The 20,736-nt window shown below is 42.5% G+C and overlaps 1 protein-coding gene across 1 annotated transcript; it reads left to right on the forward strand.

Annotated features, from left to right (window-relative positions):
- The first annotated feature begins 721 nt into the window (after positions 1–721).
- Positions 722–2,440, forward strand: LOC127102958 (adenosylhomocysteinase-like). Its single transcript, XM_051040271.1, has one exon. It carries the CDS (start codon positions 722–724, stop codon positions 2,438–2,440), a length of 1,719 nt encoding a protein of 572 aa, XP_050896228.1.
- Positions 2,441–20,736: the final 18,296 nt, after the last annotated feature.

A 20,736-nucleotide genomic window follows, 5' to 3' on the forward strand; every position in this document is an offset into this window, starting at 1 on the left:
AGAAACGCTGAATTTTTCCAATAAGTTTATTTCGCACTGATCATTTTGGTGCATTCATTTTAATTTTTCGAGAAATTTCGCACCTGATTTTTATTCATTTTAAATCCGTTTTTTTATTTATTGTATCAGGAAATTCAGAAAAATTAAAATAGATTTGTTCATGCCATTATTTTTATTTTATTATGGTTATTTTAAAAATTGTGAATTTTGTTTGTGTTAATTAATTAAATTTGATTTTTATCAATTAATTTTTTTTTAAAAGGGATAATTTTTACATTTTTAATTATTTAACGAATTGTGTTTCTTTGTTTTCATCTTGGACGTCGTTTTCAATTGATCAATGGTCCAAGTTTGCAATCCATTTGCATTTTGTTCATCCAATCAGAAAATTAAGAAATTGAGAAATAATAAAGTTAAAGGAAGCTTATCATGAGAGTACACGTGGCACATGGGATTCTCCCATTTTGGGGATAGTCAAGCACCAGCTAGAAGCTAACGGGTCTTTATTTTATTTCTTAAAATTTTCCTAAAAAAAAGAAACCCTAACATGTGATATATGTATGTGTGGCATTAAACAAAAAGGGGGAGCCACCGAAAAAGGGAGGCGGGGATTGGGCTTCTTTGTGAGGGGAATCAGTTGTGGGTTTAAAAAAATATAAAGAAAAAGAAAGGCTCAAAAAAATAAAGAAAGAGTTTTCATTTGACTGTTCATCATCACCATATGCCAATACCCACATCCGTCTCTCTCACTCCCTCACGCCAAAACAAAAAAAATAAAGAAAGACACTTTCTTCTTCTCCTTCACGCTTCACTTCCACTGCTCACTACACAACTCCAACAGCCGCAACCTTCCGTAACACCGTGCTTCTATTCACCTTCACCATCAATCGCCCTCATCATCATATCCGCCGCGAGATCTCTTCACACACGAAACCCCACTTCTCCATATCGCACAACTCAAAACGCTTCACATGAAGTCCGATGGTATTCATGCAACATTTTCTCAACTCAAGACCACGCCGCCGCCGCCATAGCTCGTGACAATGCTGTTGTATTCGCTTGGAAGGGTGAAACCCTACAGGAATATTGGTGGTGTACTGAACGCGCTTTGGATTGGGGTCCCGGTGGTGGTCCAGATCTAATTGTTGATGATGGTGGTGATGCTAGTCTTTTGATCCATGAAGGTGTTAAAGCTGAAGAGCTTTTTGAGAAAACCGGTGAGGTTCCTGATCCTACCTCTACTGATAACGATGAGTTCCAGCTTGTGCTTACCATCATTAGAGATGGGTTGAAGACTGACCCTCAAAGGTACCGTAAAATGAAGGAGAGACTTGTCGGTGTTTCGGAAGAGACTACAACTACTGTTAAGAGGCTTTATCAGACGCAAGCCAATGGAACTCTTTTGTTCCATGCTATTAATGTCAATGACTCTATCACCAAGAGCAAGTTTGACAACTTGTATGGATGTTGTCACTCTCTTCCAGATGGTTTGATGAGGGCTACTGATGTTACGGGTGCTGAGAAAGAGCGCGTGACTGGTGGGCGGCGACTAGTCAAATGTGAGAAATCTCAAACTCAGGCGACTAGACAAGATGGTGATGAAAATATAAGCTATAGTGCCCCGAGTACATGTTATAGTAATTCCAGTGTATTGGAGCAGGGGCTGTTGCCAATTGATGATACTGGCATTTCCTATGCATCATCCATTTGTGCAGCACCACTTTCTAGACGGTTTTGGAAAGCTGGGAGCTATGATGAGGGGCATGGTTCTCAAACTACAGCTACAGATGGAAAGAACTATCTACATGTACACCCCACGTTCCTTCACTCAAATGCAACTTCACACAAGTGGGAATTTGGCGCCATAGCAGAGCTTCTTGATAATTCTGTTGATGAGATCCAAAATGGGGCTACCTTTGTCAGTGTAGATAAAATTTCAAATCCAAGAGATGGAAATCCAGCATTGTTGATTCAAGATGACGGGGGCGGCATGGATCTGGAAGCAATGCGTCGCTGCATGAGTTTTGGATTTTCAGATAAAAATTCAAAGCTTGCTATTGGACAATATGGAAATGGCTTCAAGACTAGTAGTATGAGGTTTGGTGCAGATGCTATAGTCTTCAGTCGCCATCTGGATAATGGGATTTTGACTCGAAGCATTGGACTTTTGTCATATACATCTCTGATGCAAACGCAACTTGACAGAATAGTAGTACCAATGGTGAATTATGAGTATAATACTTCAACTTCATCGTTGGATGTATTAAATGGCAAAGAACATTTTATGGAAAATTTAGAATTGCTGTTGCGTTGGTCACCATATTCATCCGAAGCAGATCTTCTGAACCAATTTCAAAACAAAATCAAACAATTCTCGATTCAATTTCCATACCCATGTAAGTCGATTGCTTTTAAGCATCGCCATCAACCTTCGCATTAATCCTTCTATTCAAACGTATCTTTTATTGAAATATGAAGAAAAAGATTATCCTGGATGGAATATCTAGTTATAATCCCGAATATTAGGCTCAAGTTGTAAGAGCTTGTAAGCCCTATGTATTCGTCTTCTTTTCAAAACACTTGTAAATATGCAAACCATTTTCATAAGTAAAATCTGAAGAAAAAGATTACCCTGGATGTAATATCCAGTCGTAATTCAGAATATTAGGCCCAAGCTGTAAGAGCTTGCAAGCCATATATATTTGTCTTCTCTTCAAGATATTTGTAAATATTGAAACTTCTTTTCTCGGTAAATTGGAAAGAAACAGACTGCCTGGGTGGAATATCCAGACATAGTCCCGAGTATTAGACCCAAGCTGTAAGAGCTTGAAGTCACAAGTACTCGTCTTTCAAGCTCCAAAATACTTAATTCCTACCTTAACACTTTTTCAATAAAGATGGAAATAGAACATGGTGTATACCGTGCACTCCTGAGATTAAGATTCAAGGTGGATGCCTTGCCTATCTTAGCTCTCGCCATCGTCTAAAATTGTCAATGCGGTTTCTTCAAACCCTTTCTCAATCAAACCTCAAAACACTTAATTCTTTATTAAATACTTTTTCAAGTAAGATGGAAATGGAACGTGGTGGATACCACGCACTCCTGAGTCTAGGATTCGAGATGGATATCTCGCTCATCCAAGTTCTCGCCATCACTCAAAATACATCCAACCAATCAAACAATTTTCTTCGCCGCAATGCAGTCTTTAAAATCTTTTTCATAAACGAAAGACATATTGTCTTAAGGTGATGCAAAACAATGTTTCGGCCACGATTGTTGAGTCGAGATAAGTGACGTTTTTCCGAATGTTGATTTGTAAATCCATTCGATGTGTGGTATACGTTCGCTCCTCATCTGTTTTGGGTAAAACAATGTTTTCGTCGATTAATACAATATAGCTTTCGCTAAAATCGACCAACAAATAAACATTTTCTACCCAGAACTACGTAAGCCTTGATTTCTCTTTTGAGATACGTAGAAGCAGGATTTGTAAATCTTGTCAGGCCCACTAATAAAAAACTTAGGTTTAGTCCTTCGTCAAAAATCCAAAAAATATTCTTCTCTCTTCTATTCTTCCTTTCCCACCTAATAACTTGAAAAGCCCAACATTTTAAGCTAATACTAACGCACACAACTAACCTAATGGTTCCCGTTGAGTACAACGGACGTGAGGGGTGCTAATACCTTCCCCTTGCGTAATCGACTCCCGAACCCTGATTTGGTTGCGACGACCATAATCATTGTCGTTCTTTCTTGGGTTTTATCGATATTTCCCCTTTCCTTTTTAGGAATAAATAAAGTTCGGTGGCGACTCTGTTCAGTCCATCATACGAGCGTACGATTGCGCTTCGCTTAAGTCGTGTTCTCATTTTTCGAGATACGACAAATGGCGACTCTGCTGGGGATGCTGATTTCCCTAAGTGAGTCAAGCCTAGTTAGGTCATTTGTGTGCTTTTTTGTTTACTTCTGTGGCTTTTATTTATTTCTTTTGTTATCTTTATTGTCATATTGATATAATTTATTGTATTGGATCCATTATGCTTTGGTACTTGGATACTCTGATTGCAAACCTTGTGGGAAAGACTTTTTACCCGAGTCTCGAGTAAAACATAAGATAGGACGAGGTTGAGTAGTGCGGGTCCACGAGACGAATTTCTCGTTGGGTCAGTGCGAGAACCTTACTTAGAGTATATTCTTGAGAGGATGTTGTCGCTCAGCTGTCGTAATACGCGAAAAACCGGCGGGAAAAAGACACAGAGCCGCCACCGTGCGTTATTTATCCCAAAGGAGGGAAAGGAAACGCTCGAAGTAAACCTGGAAAGGAATGGTCTCGCGACCAGAGATCGATAGGATCGGGTGTCGGTTATGCGAAGGGAAGGTATTAGCACCCCTACGCATCCGTCGTACTCGACGGGATCCATGCTCAGAAAGGATAGAAAGAAGGTTGCTAAAAAGACTGCTCAAAACTGCACACACACTGGACTGAAACACAGATGAAAGACGGAAGAAAGTAACTCGGCAGGATGTCGCATCCTGGTCCTACGTAGTTTGTCAGACACAAACATCAGAGTCGACGTAGTTCGGGGACAGGGGAAAACGTGCTCGCTAGGACATCGCACCCTATGCATACGTATCTTCTCTAACCAGAGAAAGAATCAGAGCACTCGTAGCTCGGCTAACGCACGCCGAAACAAACACTAAACAACCATAAGCTGAGACGTCAAACGAGACACACAAACACAAACTGGAAACCGACTGCCAATCGCTGAACTTATGTCAGACTCCAAGCACACACACAAAAAGAGGGAGGGTGTCGATTGCAACTAGGGCAAGAGAAAGGGAAGGTCTCAATCGCAACGAGGGCGAGAGAAAAGGATCACAGTTAGTTGTTAGTCAAACTCGACAAGACATCGCATCTCGTGCCTACGTATCTCATCTGAACATGAGAATCAGAGTTGCCGTAGTTCGGCTAAACTATTTCTGTTGGTTTGTGTTTTTTAAGTGGACGACGTCACTACGCAATCTACCGGATGCTCGACCTTTGGAGACTTACTCACCTGTAGTAGAAGGAGTTAACGTGTCCTTATGAGGGGATCAAGTTGGTTTGTGTTTTAGGAAAGCTCACGCAAGAAAGGAAGTCCTAGACGAAGGAACCGTGCTACCTTAATTGACATGCAAACGAGACTACGCGGAGTCTAGCAAACCTAGGGGATACAATCACACCACACAAACACATACAGCATTAAGTAAACACACCAACAAGGGGCTCAAACATCAAGGTTGGGCTTTAGTCAAGGGGTCATATCAACCTCGACAAACAAGCCAACTGGAAAGGTATCTGAGGGCTCTTAACCACTGACATTGACCGTCAGGGTGAGCAGATGAAAGGTAATGAGGATTGGTCCTCATAGCTCTTAACCCGGGCCTGGGTTAGCTTGACTCATTGAAAGTGTGGGAGTCCAGAATGTGGGACTCTATTCCACATGACTGACACAATAAGATTTTGGGTTTTTATTCGAAGTGCATCAACACATGGTGTGAGCAAGATGAAAGACACAACTGAATAGCAGGGGATGGATTGCACATCCCTTCTATCTGCCAATGCCTCTTCACTTAGGAGGGCTTGAAAAGCAAGGCACAAAGATAAACAAGCATAAACATTGCCTCTTAAGGAGGGCTTCAGACAGGTGCCTGCCAAAGTAACATGACAGGTCTTCCAGACTACATGGAGCTAGAGGTTATTACCTAAGTGGTATGCCACAAGCAAAGAAAAGTTCAAATGAACTTAAAGCAACTTAGGTACCTGTGTAAACAACTAAACAAATCAGTACAGTATTCAGGCAAACAGACAACAGTCAACAACAAACAAACAATCCCAATGTACAACATGTAAGCCATAAGGCAAACACTCAAGTGAATTATCATCAACCTACAAAACAACCAAATGTTAGCAATCTATAGCAAATATCAACATTCAAATGATGAAGCAACATCAACCATGGAGATTGGATGCTTGGTCCTGAAATTCAAAGCTCACATGTAAGTCCAAACCACTAGGTCAAAGCCTAGGGCCAAAAGTGGATCAAAAAGCCAAAACAGAACTTGATATTCAACATGAAGCAACTACATTCAACCAACAACATGTCCTAAAAAAGGACCAAATCAAAATCATCAAGCAACTTCATGTGGTGAACAAAATATGGCAAAGACACACAACATGATCATCAATTGGGCATACAGGTGAGAAAATGCACATTAAATCAGAAATGACTCAAACAATTTGGAAATTTTCATGAGCATACAACATGTCCAATACAATCATCATACCAAAAATTGTAAACAGAAGAGATCAGTTGGTCTATCAATAAAAATGATCAAATAGGACATCCAAATGTGTGACATGCATTGTCACACCATGTTAACATGTACATAAAACAGGGATGGAACATGAGAAAAATGTCAAACCAAGCCTAAAATGTCAATCAAAATGTTAAGAGCCTACACACAAAATTTCATGGCCATTGGATTATTTTTGAGCATTTTATGATAATTTGAATGGAGCAATGTCACAAATGCATACATGTTAACATAGTCTAACACAATTTAAAATCCAGCCATGCACAATTTCAGAAATCCACATCACAAAATAGAGGACATCTCAAGGATCATTTAGCAAAAAACTAGGAATTATTTGGATGATTTTTCAATTAGTTATGAATTTTCAAAGTTGGCAAAATAAAATTTGAATACAATGAAATATGTATATGAAATTTGGAGGGAAAGGCTAAAACATGGATAAATTTGAAAAAGTGTTTCAGGCCAGAATCGAAGCAGGTAAGGCGCATGGATGAAACGCTGAATTTCATTAAATGACTGGGCGCACAGTCAGCCAGTCAAAGGCCACGCGAGCAAGTCAGCGAAGGCACAGCCAATCAATTGGCCAAATAGGCGCACATGTGGCGCTGACTGGGACGAACCCTAGGAAAAAACCAGAAGCGGATGCAACTATTCACGCACGGCCAAGCTACGGAGGAAAACACCGTCTTCCTCGTGAAGACAGTGATGAACAGTAAGCTCATGCAAGAAATTTTCCAGAAACACGAAATAATCATACCAATCGAAAGCTTACACCAAGCACAACACAAATCCATCATCCATTCAATCTAATTCATCACAAATTAAGAGAATCGAAGGGAAATATTTGGATCTACAAAACTTCTATCAAGCATAACTTAGCCAATACTCAACCATTTTGGAAGATATTCATATCAGTATGATCAGGGAATCAGGCTCTACAATAATATGACAATAAAAACAAGAAATAGGAGGTTCGATTTCCAACCTTCTTGGAGAGTAATGGATGTAAACAATGGTTTCCAGCGCTAGCAATCTCCAGATTCACCTCCTTTGAGCTCCACTGAAGTTATATGCAAGAAACAGCACGTGAAAAGACCAGAATCAAGCTTAATTTGGAACTTCCATTAATGCATTTAAGCTTGTGGTATGCACGAATCTGAGCTGAAATTCACCAAATGCACGTTGAATCTTGCTTAACAACACTCCATGTTCATGATTATGCAAGAAAATGAGGGTTTATGTGTGGAATTTTGGAAAATCAATAAAGAGAAAAATTGAGAGTAAAGATGGATTTCTAGATCTGAAACTTTGTGTAATGTGCAATGCAGTTACAATTAGGCTTTTATATGCCCTCCTAATCAATCTGAAATTATCACTAAGCCAAGGTTAATGGAGATTAGGAAGATATAAGGTGTATGCACAAATTGCCATTTTCACCTCATGCATGGAATGGCTACGTGAACAGTGCACAACAAAGCCCAAATTCACCCAAAATCAGCCCATGCACACATTGGAAATGGAATTATGTTCATGTGATCAACCAATTTTGATTTTGGCAATTTCCCTTCAAAAATAACATGCATGAGCAAATGATTGTATGAATGAATTTTATGCCATGTAATGATGTATTTGGAAAATATGAGTCAAAAGGAGAACAATGCAAGAAGAGGCACTCAAATTGGAGTCTTGGTTCAAAAGATATGGCCATTTGAAGTTTCATGCACACTTTGCAATGATTTGATCATAACTCCTTAACCATTCATCATAAATTCACTATCTTAGACTTTTTGGAAATGGGAGAGAAAGATATTCAACTTTCATGTTGGACAAAATTTCATTTGAAGCTTCCTTGATGTTGGAAAGTTGAGTTGAAGTTGGTCCAAAAACTTGCCATTTTTGGAAACTTTCAAATTACAGGTCATTTTCCATTTTTGGAAACTTTTGATCTGGCTTCAAAATCTTCAAGGTATGAGTTTGACATGTTGAATAAACCTCTTTGGGACATGAATGAAGTGTCTCAAACCATTTCTCCACCTCCTAGCCCTCAGTTGACTTGCAGTTGACTTTTATGGGCCCTAGATGACTTGAACATGTACTGGTGACTTTGAGCCTCTAACACTTGGTCAAGTTGCTTCAAAACGATCCTTGGTTCATGTAAGCTCTCTAGAACACTCATATGGCCTTCCACTCAATGAAATGCTTGGTCTCTTGCACAGATGAATCTCCTTGGTGCCAGTTACAGTTGACTGATAAGATGCAATGCAATATGCAATGATAATGTAATGTCAATGACCTAAAAATGAAATGAATGAATGAATGGGGGGGTGCAAATTTGAGGTGCTACAGATGCCCCTATTCAATCTTCTGGGAACCTGAATGGATGAGAGCAACGACTGTCAGACCTTCAAGGTAAACAGGGATTGAATACCAAAAGAACCGTAGAATTTGCATTGCGGGGGATGACTTAAAGAAACGCGAGGCCATTTACCGATGGCGGCTGCACAATAGAAATACCTCAGGAAAGCGAGGCCATTTACCGATGGCGGTTTTACTGGAAACTTGATATTTACCGATATCAACGTCAGCGAGGCCATTTACCAATCGCGGCTGGGAAACAACATCCAAAGGAAGCGGGACCATTTATCGATGGTGGCTTCAACTGGGAATTTGATAATAAAAGGAAGCGAGACCATTTACCGATGGTGGCTTCGAAACAACTTTTGATATTTACCGATATCAACGTCAGCGAGACCATTTACCGATGGCTGTTGGGGAACAGATGTCACAGAAAGCGAGGCCATTTACCGATGGCGACTAAGTTGGGCATTCGATATTTACCGATATCGAAGAAAGCGAGGCCATTTACCGATGGCGGCTTGGAATAGTCGACTTGATATACACTGATACCAAGGAAAGCGGGGCCATTTATCGATGGCAGCTCCAACTAGGGAGGAAAAAGATATTTACAACTGGAACCAGACAAAACGTTTACCGACGACTCTACTGGGGATTTGATACTTATCGACGAATAGATACATGACCCGACCTTTACCGATGACTGGAAAAAACTAGATGTTTACCGACATCGAAATATGATGTTTACCGACATCAAAACAAGATGACCAGACATTTACCGATGACTGGGGTGAGACTCGATGTTTACCGACATCGAAAGATGATGTTTACCGACATCAAAAAGACGACCAGACATTTACCGATGACCGGAAAAAAGATACACAACCAGACATTTACCGATGACCGGAAAAAAGATACACAACCAGACATTTATCGATGAATGGGAAAAAAGATACACAACCAGACATTTATCAATGACTGGGAAAAAAGATACACAACCAGAAATTTATCAATGACTGGGAAAAACTCGATGTTACCGACATCGAAAGATGATGTTTACCGACATAAAAAAAAGGAACACACACGGGTGTTGAGATGACACTTACCAGTATCACAAGGATGACATCTTTATTTGTCAAGACAAGGCCAAACACTTGCCGGGGACTACGCTGGGGAGTCAAACTTTCCTTTCACGGACGGGTGAGGAAATAAATCTTTCTGGGGTATCAATCCTGAATGTTGTCAGGAGCAACTGCCCAAATATACCATACAGATGTTGAAATATGATCCGCCTCTGCTGGGGATTTGATCCAATCTGGTTTAACACATGTATGCATATGTTTGGTTCTTTTCATGGCGTAATGCTCCATATTGAATGGAAACGCTACGCGATTTGAGGATGCAAATGCAAATGATGATTACTACATGCAAGATGTACAAGGAGGAGAACTCCTGCTGGGAAAGCACACGATCGCTTCCGAGCGAACAATTCTGATTTGATCTTCCAACTCTGTGGGGACAGCATAATAATTCTGCTGCGGATACTTGCTGATCTGACACTCTGGGAACGACAGAGAAACCAACTCAACTGGGGAGTCAACTGTTGGGAAAACACCAACCTCTCAATCATGATGGGGGAATAACACTGCTGCTAGGGAACAGATGATCCTCACCGGGGATGACCTCTACTGAACCCGATCCGCTTGGGGATTCCGCTGGGGAAATAAACAAACAATTCCACCTCCGCTTGAGATACGAACACTGCAAAACTCAGCTGGGGAACACCACCACCTTCAGATTTGCTAGGGAAAAGCACTCTCAACCCTGCTGGGGAAACTACAAACTCAACCCTGCTGGGGATTACAGCACTTCAGACCTGGCTGCTGAGGAACAAACTACCCACAGACACTTTTGCTGGGGAAAAACAATCTTCCGACTCGCTGGGGAACAGAAAGTCCTCAGACTTGCTGGGGAAAAGGCCACCTGCAGACTTGGTTGGAAAACATCCTCAACCCTACTGGGGATTGCAATCAACCTCAGACCTGACTGTCAGGGCGACACTGATCTTGAAACTGCTAGGGAGACAAGTTCTGAACTTGCTTCGGACAACCCAATCTCTCACACTACTGGATAGTGTTAAAACACTTCTGAACAAACTGTGGCTTATCTGCTTTAGCCAGTAATCAAAAGATAGTGACCTGCAAAACAGCAAGACATACATGCCCCAGGGGATTGTATGGACAAAATACACCCAAGTGCACTCAACATTCAAAATGATTTTCAAATGTTTATCTTTCTGCACATTATTGTCTAGCCGTCATGTTTTTAGATGCAATGTTTATCAAAAATTCGGACGTTTTTGCAAACAAAACAGTAAAATAAAAACAAGAGAGCAATTTTGACTGAATAACGACTTTTATTGATTGAAAATGGGCCTGAAAAGGCAAAGTACATCAGGAAGCAATTCCTAGGAAGAGGTAATTGCGCCAAAAGAGGAAATAAACTATCCTATTGGCAATGTGAACACGGCATCCACTATTTTCCAATTCTGTTATGACTCATAGATTCTCAATTTTCTCCCAAATTCCTCACTTTTTGAGAAAAATGATTGGACCGATCATATCTTTCAGGATGGTAGACACTGAAGCGCGATGAAATACAGATAACTCAGACTATAGTCTTCGCTTTAATCCCTCTTTTGCCTGGATCGCCTTTTCAGGTTTTCAATCCACCGGGATACCCATTTTTGCCTAAGCCGCCCTTGCGGGTTTTCGACTCACCGGGTGTACATATTTTTTTTATTTTTTATCCCTAACTTTTGCCCGAACCTTTTCATTTTTTTTTGGTTCGCCGGGATGCCCTTTTTTGCCTGGACTCTTTTATTCTTTTCGTCCAGCGGGTCAATTTATGCGAAGTATTTTTTGACTAAATCTGAGTTCACAGGGGATGGAAAATCTTCACCATCCATAGTTGTAAGCATCAAGGCTCCACCGGAGAAAACCTTTTTAACAACATATGGACCTTCATAATTCGGAGTCCACTTGCCCCTGTTATCTGTACCGGGAGGAAGGATCCTCTTCAAAACCAAATCACCTGTCTGATAGCTTCGGGGACGTACTTTCTGATCAAAGGCTTTCTTCATCCTTCTCTGATACAATTGCCCATGGAACACAGCTGCTAACCGCTTCTCTTCGATAAGGCTCAACTCATTAAACCTTGTCCGAATCCACTCAGCTTCGTTCAGCTTGACGTCCAGCAAGACTCTCAGAGAAGGAATCTCCACTTCAACAGGTAGGACTGCTTCCATACCATACACGAGGGAGTAAGGGGTTGCCCCGGTCGACGTACGTACTGAGGTACAGTACCCATGCAAAGCGAAAGGCAGCATCTCATGCCAATCCTTGTACGTCACGACCATCTTCTGCACAATCTTCTTAATGTTCTTGTTTGCCGCCTCTACATCACCATTCATCTTCGGTCTGTAAGGAGAAGAATTGTGATGTTCGATCTTGAAGTCTCTGCAGAGCTCTTTCATCATCCTATAATTGAGATTCGAGCCATTATCAGTGATGATCTCTCAGGAACCCCATAACGACAGATAATCTCTTTTTTAATGAATCGGGCAACCACTTGCTTGGTAACACTGGCAAAGGAAGCTGCTTCCACCCATTTGGTGAAGTAATCAATCGCAACCAGGATGAAGCGATGCCTATTAGAAGCAGTAGGTTCAATCTTCCCAATCATGTCGATGCCCCACATCGCGAATGGCCAAGGCGAATTCATGACGTTCAGAGGGCTTGGTGGCACATGCACTTTATCAGCATAGATCTGGCATTTGTGGCATTTCCGAGCGTATTTGAAACAGTCGGATTCCATAGTCATCTAGTAATAACCGGCTCTCAACAATTTCTTGGACATTGCATGACCACCAGCATGGGTACCGAAAGATCCCTCGTGTACTTCTTGCATCAACATGTCTGCTTCGTGTCTATCCACGCATCTGAGCAGAACCATGTCAAAATTCCTCTTGTACAGCACATCATCCTGATTCAAATAAAAGCTTCCAGCTAGCCTTCTCAGGGTCTTCTTATCATTCTTTGACGCTCCTTCAGGATATTCCTGGCTCTTGAGGAAATTCTTAATGTCATAGTACCACGGCTTCTCATTCACAACAGACTCGGCTGCAAACACATACGCCGGCCTTTCGAGTCGATTCACAGCAACATGTGGCACATGATTCCACCAATGGACTTTGATCATAGAAGACAAAGTAGCCAAGGCATCGGCCATCTGATTTTCATCTCGGGGTACATGATATAATTTCACCGTTTTGAAGAAAGTCAGGATCCTTCTAGTGTAATCTCGATAAGGAATCAAATGCGGCTGATGAGTATTCCAATCTCCATTGACCTGGTTAATCACTAGAGCGAAATCTCCATAAATGTCCAGAGTTTTGATCCTTAGATCGATGGCTTCTTCAATCCCCATGATACAAGCCTCATACTCAGCCTCGTTGGTTACATCAAAAGTCAGTCTGGCAGAAAAAGGTATGTGTGCACCTTTAGGATTAATGAGTACTGCCCCAACACCGTTGCCATTCATATTTACTGCCCCATCAAACATCAGTGTCCACTTGTCATCAGGATCCGGTCCTTCCTCAACAAGGGGCTCTTCACAATCCTTCATCTTTAGATACATGATGTCTTCATCAGGGAATTCAAACATCATCGACTGATAATCATCGATCGGTTGCTCGGCAAGGTAATAAGACAAAACACTACCTTTGATGGCCTTCTGTGATGTATACTGGATATCATACTCAGTTAGAATCATCTGCCAACGAGCAACACGTCCGGTGAGAGCCGGCTTTTCGAAGATGTATTTCACTGGATCCATCTTAGAAATCAACAAGGTAGTATGGTTCAGCATATAATGTCTTAGTCGGCGAGCAACCCATGCCAAAGCACAGCAAGTTTTCTCGAGCAGTGAATATCTTGTTTCACAGTCGGTAAACTTTTTGCTAAGGTAGTATATAGCATGCTCTTTTCGACCAGACTCGTCATGCTGTCCCAATACACACCCCATCGAGTTCTCAGTTACTGAAAGGTACATTATCAGAGGCCTCCCAGGAACTGGAGGTATAAGGATTGGAGGTTTCTGCAAATATTCCTTTATTTTATCAAAAGCTTTTTGACAGTCATCATTCCACCTGATTGCTTGATCTTTTCTCAGCAATTTGAATATTGGTTCACACGTGGCCGTTAGGTGAGATATGAACCGTGCAATGTAGTTCAGTCTCCCTAAAAACCCACGGACCTGCTTTTCCGTTTTTGGTTCAGGCATTTCTTGAATAGCTTTTACTTTCGCTGGATCAACCTCAATCCCTTTCTCACTGACAATGAAGCCTAACAGCTTTCCGGATCTCACCCCAAACGTACACTTGTTTGGGTTCAGCCTCAGTTTGAATTTTCTCAGTCTTTCAAACAACTTCTGCAAGTTTACCAGGTGCTCCTCTTCTGTCTGCAACTTCGCAATCATATCATCCACGTACACTTCAATCTCTTTGTGCATCATGTCATGAAAGAGAGTCGTCATAGCCCTCTGATAGGTAGCACCGGCATTCTTCAGCCCAAATGGCATCACCTTATAGCAGAACGTGCCCCAAGGTGTAATGAATGTCGTCTTTTCCATGTCTTCTGGCGCCATCTTGATCTGATTATAGCCAGAGAATCCATCCATGAAAGAGAAAACTGAAGATTGAGCAGTGTTATCAACCAATACATCAATGTGAGGTAATGGGAAGTCATCTTTCGGACTGGCTCTGTTTAAATCTCGGTAATCGACACACATTCTGACTTTACCATCCTTCTTCGGCACGGGAACGATGTTGGCCACCCAAGGGGGATAACTGGTAACTGCCAGAAAACCCGCATCCCACTGCTTCTGAACCTCTTCTTTGATTTTGACAGCCATATCAGGACTAGTTCTGTGAAGCTTCTGCTTTACCGAAGGACAATCTTCTCTGAGAGGTAGCCTGTGCACCACAATATCTGTATCCAACCCAGACATATCTTGATACGACCAGGCGAATATCTCCACATATTCTCTCAGGATTTCAATCAGCCCTTTCTTGACAGATTCCTCTAAAGCAGCCCCGATCTTGATCTCTTTTCTGGCGTTCTCAGTACCAAGGTTAACCACTTCCAACTCCTCTTGATGAGGTTGGATGATCCTTTCCTCCTGCTTCAATAATCTGAACAATTCTTTGGGGAGTTCACAATCTTCTTCACTCTCCTCTTCAGCTTGATAAATGGGATTATCAAAATCATACTGAGCCATAACAGAATTGTTTTTAATGGAGTCCGCGAGATCAATTCTGCACGAACGATGTTCAATGCTTTATTTTAGAAAAGAGTTCAAAAAAGTCACAAAAACAAAAACATTGCCATTTATTGTTTTGAAAAATGAAAACAAAAACAGAAAGACAGTGAGCACAAAATTGATTGCAAAACGTCCTTTATTATGATAATCATTGAAAATTGAACATGATGTGGCCCTACAATGAACCACTACGCCTCGGGCAGAGCGTAGGGTTTTCTATGCAAAATGAAAAAAACAAAAGAAAATTACTCTGTCTGAAGAGTAACTTGGATTATTTCTTTAGCCGTCCAATTATTCACCATCTCTCCTGGAGCACACGGACGCACCCAGTTGTCCACATCATAATCACTGTCACCGTCTTCACTACCGGCTGCAAAGACGTCTCCATGATTCATCAACCCAGCGCTGGTGAAGGTACTCGGCCCTTTCTGAACACCCTGCTCTGCCTGAAGAGGTTGGTAGCCAATACCGAATTTGTCTTCTTTCACGGGCATGTCAACCATCTTGCCCCAGCCTTCTGCATTACCAGATTTAACAACCTCCACAGCTTGCTTGTAGGACGCAATTGAGGCACTTGGCTTCTTTTGCTCAACACAAGCCACCTTCTCAATAGCAACAGTCTCAAACGCTTGGCACAGAGTTTCATGGATCTCACCATCCACCTCCACATACTTGAAAGAGGATAAATGACTCACCAGAATGTCCTCCTCGCCGCACACAGTTACAATTTGACCATTCCATACATACTTCAGCTTCTGATGGAGAGTTGACAAAACTTCCCCAGCCCCATGTATCCAGGGACGCCCCGATAAACAACTATATGCTGGTTGAATATCCATTACATAGAAGATAACATCAAACACTTCCGGGCCAATCTTCACTGGCAATGTGACTTCACCAAAAACAGACCGCTTGGATCCATCAAAAGCTCGGACAATGAGATCACTCGGAGTGAGAACAACCCCTTCAACATCAATCTTGCTCAGAATCTTCTTGGGCAACACATTCAAAGAAGAGCCAGTATCCACCAAAACATGTGACAACACTGCGCCTTTACACTCCATAGTGATATGCAGGGCTTTGTTATGGTTGCGACCCTCAGGCGTCAAATCCAAGTCTGTGAACCCCAAACCATGCCTTGTACTGACATTAGCAATAACACCCTCCAATTGGTTGACAGAAATCTCCTGAGGCACGTAAGCCAAATTCAACATTTTCAGCAAGGCGTTACGGTGTGCCTCAGAGCACAACAACAGAGAAAGGATCGAGATTTTGGACGGAGTTTGGTTCAGCTGATCTACAATCTTGTAGTCACTCTTCTTAATGATCTCCATGAACTCCTCCACGTCTTTCTCAAATGAACCCTCAGGCGCCTCCTTCTGTACAGGTTCTTCCTCAACCACAACTTGCTTTCCCTTTGCTTTGGCAAGAGCCTCAACGTTGTTATCTCTCAAAGTCTGTGGTGCAAACAGACGCCCACTTCTAGTGAACCCTCCAGGTCCTCCCACATTGTCCACAACCGGACCCACAGTTACTGGAGCTCTAACTGGCGCACCGATTGTCACCGGAGCCTGATTCACTAATCTGATTTGATTCTCTGGCCTTCTGTTGTTACGGTAAACATTGTCATATTTTCAAGGAACTGCCCTACTATTCTCAACAGGTCTTCTATCAGAAGCAACAATAGTAGTAGGAGCACCAACAGTTACTGGCGCAGATATGGTCACCGGAGTACCAACAGTTGCGGGCGCATTAACAATTCTTGGGGCACGTCCAGGACCCTCGGACGGCTTGAAATAAATGGTGACAGTTGAGACCACCCCACGACCTTTCTCAACCCGAGTAAACTGCAGGAAACCCTCATCAATCAGACCCTGGATACCTTTCTTCAACTTTCCACAACCATTCTCTGAATCATCACAGTCTGAACAACCCTTATCACAGCCCGGGAACACTCCCCCTTTCAGCAGACGTTCTTTTACCACAATCAGCGACGTCTGAACCTCATCCACACTGAATATCAAATCTACAGCTTCCTCTCCTTCCACATTATTCACCCTATGCCCACCATGCTGAGGCATATGATTATTCACAACATTCGGCACAGGAGCAAAGTTGATTGTCTTGGCATCAATCAGATCCTGGACCTTATGATGGAAATCCCTACAATTCTCAATATGGTGCCCCGGTGCACCGGAATGAAAGTCACAATGGACATTGGCATCATACCCAGCAGGTATCTTTGTCAACGGAGCCATGGTGCGTAATTCAACAAACCCCAACCTGAGCAGTTCGGGAAGCAACTCAGCATATGTCATCGGCAGCGGGTCGAAACATCGATCCGACATTCTCTGTCTAGGCTGAAATTGGCGTTGCTATTGTTGTTGTTGTTGTTGCGGTGGTGGTCCTCTTTGTTGTTGTTGTTGTCGTGGTTGAGGTGTTGGGATAGTTACAGCAGCGACCTGACGGTACTGTCCTCTATTCACATTCCTTATGTGGTGTACAGCATTTGTTTCACCTTCTCTTCTTCTGGATGCCCCAGAGAATGGCTTCTTTGAACTTGAAGACGAAGAACCAGAATCCTGAATCTTCCCTGCTTTGATAAGACTTTTAGTCCTCTCTCCACAGATTACCACATCAGAGAAACTACCGAACGGGCAACTCCCCATACGGTCCATAAACACTCCTTGTAGCGTCCCGATGAACATGTCGGTTAGCTCTCTCTCCAACATAGGAGGTTGCACCCTTGCAGCTAACTCACGCCATCTCTGGGCGTACTCCTTGAAGCTTTCACCAGATTTTTGGAACAAGCTCTGCAGTTGGGTTCTGCTGGGAGCCATATCCATATTATGTTTATACTGCCTCAAGAAGGCTTCACCCAAGTCCCTCCAACTTCTAACAGATTCTCTCTTCAGCTCCATGTACCAGTCCAAGGAAGCTCCAGACAAGCTGTCCTGGTAAAAGTACATCCACATCTTCTCATCATCTGTATATGCGGAGATCTTTCTGAAATAAGCCTGCACATGAGTGCGAGGACAAGAAGTGCCATTATATTTGTCAAAGGATGGCTCCTTGAATTTGTAAGGAATCCTCAGGCGATCAACCAATCCCATGTTGGTTACATCAAATCCCAAAGAGTTCTGACACTCCATGGCACGAATTTTCTCAGCTAGGGCATCAACCTTCCTATCCCTCTCTTCAGTCCTTCCAACCTCATCATCATCACTGAGGAGAGTAAACATATCTTCCTGTCTGTCAACCAGCGGAGCAGGCTGGCGAACTGGAGCACGGGTCACTCTGGCATTAGCAGTCTCTGGAGCAATAGGTTGACCATTGATTCTGATACCCCTCAACTCATCACCCACGGCATAGTTGTTGATGGGAATAGCAGCAGTAACATTGTCATTGATTGGGCCTCCCTCTGGCAAAGTATGGTTGACGGGTGGAATTGCAGCTTCTTGTCTCTGAACCAGGGCTCGAAGTTCCTCTTGCCCTTGCGCAACCCCTTGCATCATATTCATAAACTGGGCCATGTTAGCCCTCATCTCTGCCAACTCAGCTTGAACTTGGTCCATGCTTCTCTGTCGATTCAACCTTGTCGCGTAGCGGTGCGGACGTTGATCAGCAATCCTGGCTGAAACAGGAACCAGGATGAGAAGTCTTCTTCAAAGATACCTGTGATGCAAGAATGATATGTGTATGATGCATATGATGCGTATGATGCACATGATATGTTTTATCATTTCCCAAGCATTCAAGAGCCTTATTCACTTTTGAAAAATGGCAACCTGCAACAAAAACAACAAAGAAGCAACCTACACAGGATAATGAGCCAAAGGTGAAACATCAACAATCTCATCTATAGACATGAGAAAAAAGATCATACAAATATGGTTCAATCACAAATTCAAATAATCAGAGTACAACAAGGAATCCCATCCGACAATCCTGGAGGTGATTCTCAAAATAAACAAAAAGACAAAACTAAGAAGGTCGTCCTCCAGGAATGAGAGTCTTCAGGTACTGGCACTGATCAATCAACCGGTCACATTCTGAACACTCGGGTAAAGGGGTGATCTTCTCCTTCAATTGCCTTCTGAGCTCCACAACTTCTTCTCCAAGCTGGCTCTTTGATGCATGCCTCAGGTCTACCTCCTTCTTCAACTGAATATCCTTGTCTTTAAGCTGCCTTTCCAAGTCCCGTATCTTCTTCTGGTAATTGGCTTCTGCTCTTTGCAACCTCAAGCGCTCACGGTGTTCTCCATCCAACATTGCTTCTATCTCCTCATAGGACCTCTTTTTGCTTCTCGATCTACAAGCACTTTCACCTTGCACTCCTTTGAGTTTATGGGCCAAACTCAACTTATTAGCTTTGGCTTTATAAAGCTCCATCTGGATCTCTTGTTCCTTCTCTTTCAACCGGCGATTCTCCATTAAGGCTTGTTTGTAATACTCAGCAGACACGTTCTCAGAAAGGATCAAAGGCGGTTGCTCTTGCAATGGTTCCATCCTATCAAATGGTAGCAACAAAGTCTCAACTCTATTCTTTACCCACTCAATGTAGGCAGGCATAGCAACTGCAAACTTCTTCCCTAGCACGGATCCATCCTTGACACCAATACTCTTCCAAGCTCTTCCCACTTGCTCCAATCTAGCTGGGTCACTCCGCTTCTCAAAGTACACACTCTCAGCTATCTCAGCATCTAACGGTCTTCCATTCATGACAAAGCCCAACTGACAGAGAGAAAGAACTGGGTTGTAATTGATGCAACCCTTGGTTCCTATGAGTGGCACATTACGAAACTCTCCACAACTCATAATGACATTCCGCACATTCATCCTATAAGCTTGCCACTTGATATCATAGGAGGTGAGTGACATAATCCTCTGAGTCCACTTATGAGTGTTCTGAGTATCCACAAAAGGTCCACTGGTTGGTAGAAAGGACAAGAACCATCTGAGTAGCAATGGGAGACAACACCTGATAGCTCCACCCTTACCATGCCTGCTGTGTATAGCATAATAAGTGTCAGCTAACAGGGTAGGAACCGGGTTTCCTCCAATGAAAATAGTGATTGCAGCAAGGTCCACAAAATTAGGCATACTCGGGAACAAGACAACTCCATAGATCATGACAGCTAACTGAGCGTTGAAAGCTTCCCAATTCCCTTTCTTCGCTTCTTCCTTAGCCATACTCACCAAGTACTTCAAAGACAAACCTACAACATCACCACTTGGTTTCCAATTGTCACTCACTTCCTTGATACTCAAATAAAGAGCCTTAGCAACAACCTTGAAATCAACCTCCTTTGGCACATCCAGGAAGGGCACCTGGTACTTGACCGGGACATTCATCAGGATAGAATATTCTTCAAGAGTGGGCGCTAACTGATAGTCCTGGAAAGTGAAGCAACGGAGCTCTGGATCATAAAACTGTAAAAGAGTCTGCAACGGTACTGGGTCAACCACCATCTTCAACAGCATTAGAATATCCCCATACTGATCATCAAACACCTTCTGATTACAATCGGTTACCAGATTACTCAACTCTGACAAAGATGTCAATGGCTCACGGTAGAAACTGTAGGTGCAGGTCTTCCTCTTCAACTCTGGAATGGCTGCCATCTCTCACAGTGAACAGA

The sequence above is a fragment of the Lathyrus oleraceus genome, chromosome 1 (genome assembly GCF_024323335.1).
Source record: "Lathyrus oleraceus cultivar Zhongwan6 chromosome 1, CAAS_Psat_ZW6_1.0, whole genome shotgun sequence".
Taxonomy (NCBI): domain Eukaryota; kingdom Viridiplantae; phylum Streptophyta; class Magnoliopsida; order Fabales; family Fabaceae; genus Lathyrus; species Lathyrus oleraceus.